Source organism: Berghia stephanieae, chromosome 11 (genome assembly GCF_034508935.2).
Source record: "Berghia stephanieae isolate SIO BIC M18660-M18661 chromosome 11, UCSD_Bste_1.3, whole genome shotgun sequence".
Lineage (NCBI taxonomy): Eukaryota > Metazoa > Mollusca > Gastropoda > Nudibranchia > Aeolidiidae > Berghia > Berghia stephanieae.
Window position 1 is genome coordinate 5,852,124 of NC_088370.1, and position 7,500 is coordinate 5,859,623.

The 7,500-nt window shown below is 35.6% G+C and overlaps 1 protein-coding gene across 1 annotated transcript in view; it reads left to right on the forward strand.

Moving 5' to 3' along the window:
- The window catches only part of LOC144957237 (uncharacterized), a 68,906-nt gene that overhangs the window by 48,558 nt on the left and 12,848 nt on the right, over positions 1 to 7,500 (forward strand). The window contains exons 2-4 of the mRNA XM_078888311.1: positions 2,310 to 2,445; positions 4,027 to 4,513; positions 6,821 to 6,977. Coding sequence (XP_078744437.1) covers positions 2,329 to 2,445; positions 4,027 to 4,513; positions 6,821 to 6,977 — 761 coding nt within the window. The 5' untranslated portion in view covers positions 2,310 to 2,328. The remainder of the gene's footprint in view (positions 1 to 2,309; positions 2,446 to 4,026; positions 4,514 to 6,820; positions 6,978 to 7,500) is intronic.

Sequence of the window (7,500 nt, forward strand, 5' to 3'; positions counted from 1 at the left end):
ACATGACATATGAAAAGTTCTAGCCAGCATGAAGAATAAAAAGTTCTGATTTTCTTTGTTTAGAACCAAGATGGCCGCCGTTGCCGGGTGGCGTGACATCAGACTATTGAATCCAATTGGAGACAAAATGTCGTAATTTTGCGACAGTAACATTTAACATTTAGGACGGGACATGACGCCTGTTAGGCGATGTTATAATTTTTTCGGACAGAGATAACGCTGTTAACGGTTAGGTTTTCATTTTACACCTGAGTACGGTGAGAGAATGTGAGTAAAGACCCTTCTCCAAGGACTCAACTATGCGCCGAGCGAGGCTCGAACCCAGGACCTTCCGATCAGAAAGCGAGTGTCATACCACAAGACCACATAGGCGCACAACGATACAACCAACATTTTTCTTATTAAAGTGTTGCTATTGGTTCTTGGTTGCATATTTTTACATTTTTGTGCATTTGCATATTAATATTATATATGTATACATTGTCGCCATAGATTCTCAACTTTGTGTTAATACATTTTAATGCATGACACGTCTGTAAACGAATTTCCATTTTTTTTTGGATGAATAAAGTATATCTTATCTTATCTTATTCAAATTTCCTTTGTACATCATAAAATTTAACGAAAATGAACAGTGTGTTATAGAGCAGTTTTGCTAAAGAAATTATGTATGGCAAGAACTTCACTGCTATTGTGTCAGACTGATAAAAATCTATTTTTGTGTTAGTTGGGTGTGAAGTTTTGGGGAAAATCCTGAAAATGGCTGGTAAGGAGAGAGTCAAGACTCAACTGTGTGAATAGGCAGCAATAAGATTTTGTAAGAAAGGAGCCACATTAGTAAATCATTTATAAGCGTATAAAAGACTTTTGTACTCGTGTTTTGTAGTAAACAGGGAGCCAGCGAAGATCATGTAGATTAGAAGTAATGTGCCCTCCCGAGATTTTGAGAGTAACTAGTCTGGGTGTGGATGGCAGAGCTCAGATGCAGGTTGATGATGATGATGATGATGAGGAGGAGGAGGAGGAGGAGGAGGATAATAATGGTGATGATGATGATGATGATGATGATGATGATGATGATGATGATGATGATGATAATAATAATAATAATAATAATAATAATAATAATAATATAATTTAAATTATAAAAGGCAATTCATGTGAGGTAAACAATGATCAAACGGTTGATTATGATGATGACGACGACGATGAAGATAATAAATAAATAAATGAAATATTCAAACTATTACTTTTCACTCCTATAGCACTGTTTCATGAAGAGGTAATATTAGAGATCAAGTCTTTTTGAGACAGTTTTCTTTCCAATTATTGCTAAAGCTTGAAGTTTGTCACGATTTGCCTGCATGCAATTTTTAGGACACCAAATATTCCACTCATTGCTTTCTTGTTTGTGTGTGTTTATGTGTGTGTGTGTGTGTGTGTGTGTGTGTGAGAGAGAGAGAGATAGATAGATAGATAGATAGATAGAGAGAGAGAGAGAGAGAGAGAGAGAGAGAGAGAGAGAGAGAGAGAATAAGTTGGAGTGAAATATCTGTTCAATGTTATCGTTATCATATAACATTATAACAAGTGTAACTAAATGACAAATTGCCATATTTATGAACAATAAAGATCTATTATTATTATTATTATATTATTATTATTATTATTATTATTATTATTATTATTATTATTATTATTATTATTATTATTATTATTATTATTATTATTATTATGAACATTATGTTTAGGGTTCAAAACCGTTGGGATTGTGTCATGATGAGCTGCTAAAAGTTGTGACTTTAAAAAGTATTAAATAAGAATAAATATTACAGCTTTAAAAATAGAACAAAATGCCAAGCACGGACCGGTTCGGGATCAACACTCTTCTTTAGCCAATAGATAGAATGAAGTTGACGTCACTCTGGACTTTGCTATTGTTTTTTGCCATCCGCGTTTATGAGTAATTCTCACTAAACTGTATTAACCAGACTATAAACGTTTAAGGTTACACATAGTTTTTTGTGTTGTTACTTCCGGATGGTAAATGTTGTGAACTTCTTAGCCAAGCGCATACTATCTATAAATAACAATGTGAAATTGAATGTAAGCTTCAATTTAGTATACGAAATATACGAAAACAAATAAAACGGACGTTTCGGGTTTCCCCTTTATCAACAAAACAGGATGAATGGAGGCGATGACTCACATATTTACATAATTACTTTTGTTTTTTGTTTTTTTTTTTGTTTTTTGTTTTTTTTTTGTTTTGTTTTCTTTTTGTTTTTTGTTTTGTTTTTTTTTTACAGATATTTGTTCTAAAATCTGATGGCAAAGGCAAAGACAGAGATGGAGAATGATAGTGCAGTTCTCTATCGGAACGGAATGGGAAGTAACTCGAGCTCAAACACGCTTGTGTCAGCTCTTGGAATTGTGGATGGGAAGGTGAGGCGGAAAGTGATAACTTGGTATGGTTTTGTTTTTAAGGGTTTTACGGCGCTTGCAACACATTTAGGTTATAACAGCGCCAGTAAAAAGAAAGAAAATGGGATAGTAAAAAGTTCTAGAACTACAATTAAAGCACCCAAGAGAAAGTAAGACATAGGGGAACTGGGAACAAATAGGGATCAGATGTAGATTCCAAGAGCACACCACCAATGTACTTAGTTTGAGACCACCTATAAGTCTCATCCGGACACAAGCACAAAATCCAATAAAGGGGAAAAACACTAAAATTTGCTTACATTATAAATTCAAAATAACAAATATAATAATACATAACAGAGAGATGATTTACAAGGAAAAAAATGTCATCTCCCAAAACAATAACTATGCATTTGGCTGTTTCCCTCCCAGCTAGGACTCCAGCCAGGGCCATGACAAAACCAAATAATCTCATTCCAAGACAAAGACAGAAAGCATGTTGGAAAACAGATATAAGGGGATATAAGATACAGTATGTACCACCCCCCCCCCCACCCCCTGCCCACGATGGGGGTCAGGAACCCCACCCAGTGATAACTTGGTAGATTGGCTGATTGGATAACTTACTGAATAAATGATTTCGAGAAAGGCGAATTAATAGCTTGAATCCAAGAGCAGCTGTAGTGGTGGTGATGGTGGTGGTAGTAGTAGTAGTAGTAGTAGTAGTAGTAGTAGTAGTAGTAGTAGTAGTAGTAGTAGTAGTAGTAGTAGTATATTGTTATATCCCAGCTTTCTGATAAAGAAAATTCTGATTGTTTGAAATGGCTGAAGGTGAAGAATGCTTGAACCTAAATTCCATGTTCATCCCTGACAAATTATATTATGTCAAACTTTTCCTGAATATCATCCATTCGGAATGGGAGTCATTTGGCACAGCGATATGATCTTAGTTTCTTAAACTATCATAGACATTCTTCTTTCTTTTCTTCATCTGCATCCTTTGTGGGTGCGTAACATGTGAGGATTGAGATCTTGGTGTATTTTGAGCTGTGTCTTGTGTATAAAATTCTTTCACATATTTGTTTCCATTCTAACAGTGATTTGTTGTTTTGCCTGGCTATCAAGACGGCCACACCTTCTCTGTGTTGGTCATCCTTTCGTCCTGACCAAACGACCAGGTCACCATTAGAGAGTTGGCGCTTCCCAGCTCCTGTCCATCTTGCCTCCGATATGCCTAGCAATTCGATCTTGTAGTTCAACATCTCGCGCTGGACTTGCGCCAGTTTTCCTGTTTGATATAAAAGGTCCTAACATTCCAGCAAGAGACATTGAGCTTGCGCTGCTTTGGTGACAACAGATCTGCAATCATAGAATCTTTTCCAACCAGGCATTCCTAATGACATATGCCCTGGCCTTATGCTACTCTGCATCAGAATATGGAATGTATATGAATGGAATGAATAGTGACGTCACTAGGGTCATTGTTAGTATTTTTATGCCACCATTTGAGAAGAAGACGATAAACTTTCCATTATAAGATTAATTAGATTGTCGTATCTTAACTTGTCTAAAAATAAATAGAGTGTTCTTTTATTCTGATAGGACCTTTTTTCAAAACTGCACCAAAAGGCCGTCAGCATGGGACTGCACCAAGATCATTTCCAACATATGTCGAATCTAAAGCGCATTAGGCATGTGAGGAGAATGGAAACATTGACGACATGCGCAATGGGAGTGGTTTTTCTCTTTTGTTTTTTTCTGACCATCATCATTAGCTGGTGGTTGAATTTCCCCGTGACAAGTGACAATTTGGCCAGACTCTGGATTAAAATGAACGGCGAAAACCCGAAATCTTTAAAGTTTGAAAGACAGAAATGTCTCATAAGAGCTTCTAACAAAATGCAAGATTTAGCACGCCCTCCCATTAGTTGCAACTTTTGTGAAAATGTCAGTGACGTCATCACAACTCGTGATCTTTCTGTCGACGACTTCCGGGAAAAATTTGCATACTCAGGTCAACCTCTTGTAGTCACAGACGGTGCCGCAAATTGGTCTGCCTTGGAAGTCTTCAACTTTGGATTCTTTAAAGGTGAGGTAAATGAAAATGAAAATGGCAGTTTTAAGAAGATTTTTTAAAAATAATTAAAAGAAAAAGAAACAAAAAAGAAGAAAAAAAAAACTAAGCACGGAACGTTTTGGGCTCAAAACCCTTCTTCTGTCAATAACGAAACCATCCAATCAAATGGGTAGATAATGTTTCACGTAGATATAATCGTTTCAGATAGAATGCGAACAATTTTCTCAGCACCGCGATAAGTATTCGTTTTAAATGTTTTGTTCCGTGTTCAGTAATTTTGCTTTTTCTTTTAAAAGATGTTATATATTATCTAGTAGATTCCACTTTATACCCCACGGCTGTTTTAACTCACTCAATCCTAGTAATTTTTGCTACTTTTCAAAATTGTAAAAAATGTAATAAAAATGAAAATGTGCATAGAAAGTTTTATTCAACTGTCATTAACATGCAAAAACTAAAAACATTAGCTTTGATACTACGCCTATTTGTCTCATAAAAATGTAATAAATAGGCATGGGGTAAAAGTAACCACAGGTACACTACGGGTATAGTCGGTGTTAGGGAAGAGTGAGTTGACAGCTTACTATTTCTGCTGTTTAAGAATGATTATAATTTATGGATAATAAAATTATTTTCATGATATGCTACATTCTATAGATGGAACGAAATTGACGTCACTCAGTTCTTTGTTACTGTTTTAAGCCAGCCATTTTTGTGAGTATTTCTCACTAAATTCTATCAATCGTTGAAGGTTACACAAGTCTTGTCTTTTGACGTAATTTTTGGGCCAATATTAGGCTATCAGTTCACGATGGCTACGGTTTGAGTATGGGTGACTAGTAACTATCTAGAGTTATGGGTCATTTTAATCGATTGAATATGAAGTAGATTGATGTAAAATATACGTTGTTACTGTTCTTTATATTTATTGCTCTAGAATGAATCTTCTACAAAAAGCGCAAACAAAATGTGCAATCTCTCTCTCTCTCTCTCTCTCTCTCTCTCTCTCTCTCTCTCTCTCTCTCTCTCTCTCAGTTTTCAGACAATATTATTGAAATTTTTTAAAAAGAAGGAACCTTAGTTATGGCAAAAGGAGCTCTGCAAATTTGAAAATTATATCTTTATTACAACCAACTTGGTACGCATGTCGGAAACTTACCTTTTATTATATATTTTGCTGGAAATGTTTCCACCCACGCTACGAATTCCAGCTGTCACGCTCATGATTTTGGGATTTAATTGACATGTAACTGTCACATTTTCCACCATTCTGTATTGTAAAACCAGATAATTTTGACGTGATCACGAGTATATACAAAGGGAAGATTTATAATGAAAGAGATAAGGACATATCATTCTTCTTCTTCTTCTTCTTCTTCTTCTTCTTCTTCTTCTTCTTCTTCTTCTTCTTCTTCTTCTTCTTCTTCTTCTTCTTCTTCTTCTTCTTCTTCTACTACTACTACTACTACTACTACTTCTTCTTCTTCTTCTTCTTCTTCTTCTTCTTCTTCTTCTTCTTCTTCTTCTTCTTCTCTCCTCCTCCTCCTCCTCCTCCTCCTCCTCCTCCTCCTCCTCCTCCTCATACTCTTCTTCTTCTTCTTCTTCTTCTTCTTCTTTATAAAGGATGGCGTTATTTTGGCGATTTGAATTTTTTTTTTAAACATTGTAAAATCAAATTGTTCCTTTTTGTTCAGCACCACAGAAAATGGCGTTAAACTCAGCTCTATAACATGCTGGGCGATCGATCATGTTTTTATTTTCTCCCTACCATGACTTTAAAAGGGAGGGGGGGGGGGGTGTCTGTGACCATTATGAGAGTCTTTGTCATACAATTTGAATGTAAATTATTTTTTAAAGGAACATTTAACTCTAAACAAACCAATACGGAAATTATGAAAATCTATTCTGCTCTGTAAAAATAATAAGTACAAAAATGAATACAGCAGCTTAAAACGAATTAATACCAAACACAGAATGTTTCGGGCTCAAATTGCTTCTTCAATGGGCATGATCTATATTAACTTTCCATGTGCTCGAGGTCATTGGTCACATTGCAAAATGTGCTCAAAGTGACCTAAATAGTGAAAAGAGTTCACAGATTTGGAACTATCTAACATTACGATTGGTCATTGTGTTCAGCTTGACACATAGATATATTTACAACTTTTAAAAATAAAGCAGTGTGTTTGCATTTGTTCAGAAATGTCCAATAGTTGGACAGCAACAAATCATGTGATTGATGACTTGGTTGGACGAAAACATGAATATAGATCGCTCCCATTAGTTCGATCAAGCTATTTCATTTTCTTTTCTCCCCAGACTTATACCATCCTGAAAGTACGGCCCTGAGAAACACAGAAAACTACTGCCAGTTTTTCCCGTACAAGACTGAATTTGAATATCTTGGAGAAGTTTTCATGATGGATGAAGGGAGGGCCTTGCTGGAATCCCATACCACCCCGTGGTATATTGGCTGGTGAGTTTTCTACACATATGACACAGTGAATGACATAATCAGTCGGATGGTGAAAAGGTTTGAACTGATATATTGCCAAGTTTAGTTAGAAGGTCAATTTTTATCAAAAATGAGTTCATGTCATAAATGATTAAATCAACCCTTTTTGTACATCTTCGGGAAATATCAAAGCATAATTTCACTTCTAAATATTTTTTTTACAGCTAATCAAGTTGAAAAAGTATGAAATTTGAGAAAAGTTGCTGGATACCTTTCCCATACATCTGACTATCACTTCATGAAAAATTGCCCGAGTGACTTCAAATTAAGCTTAAAATGCTCTGAGGAGCATATTTTTTCAAAAAATGCATTTTTAAAAATTATGGAAATCCACAATGTTCACCTTCCGACTGATTATGTCATGCACTGACACATATTGTAAAGTTAATACTGTGCGGCTATGTGATCTAGTGGTAGTATGACACTCGCTTTCAGATCGGAAAGTCTTGGGTTCGAGCCTCGCTTGGCGCATAGTTGAATCCTT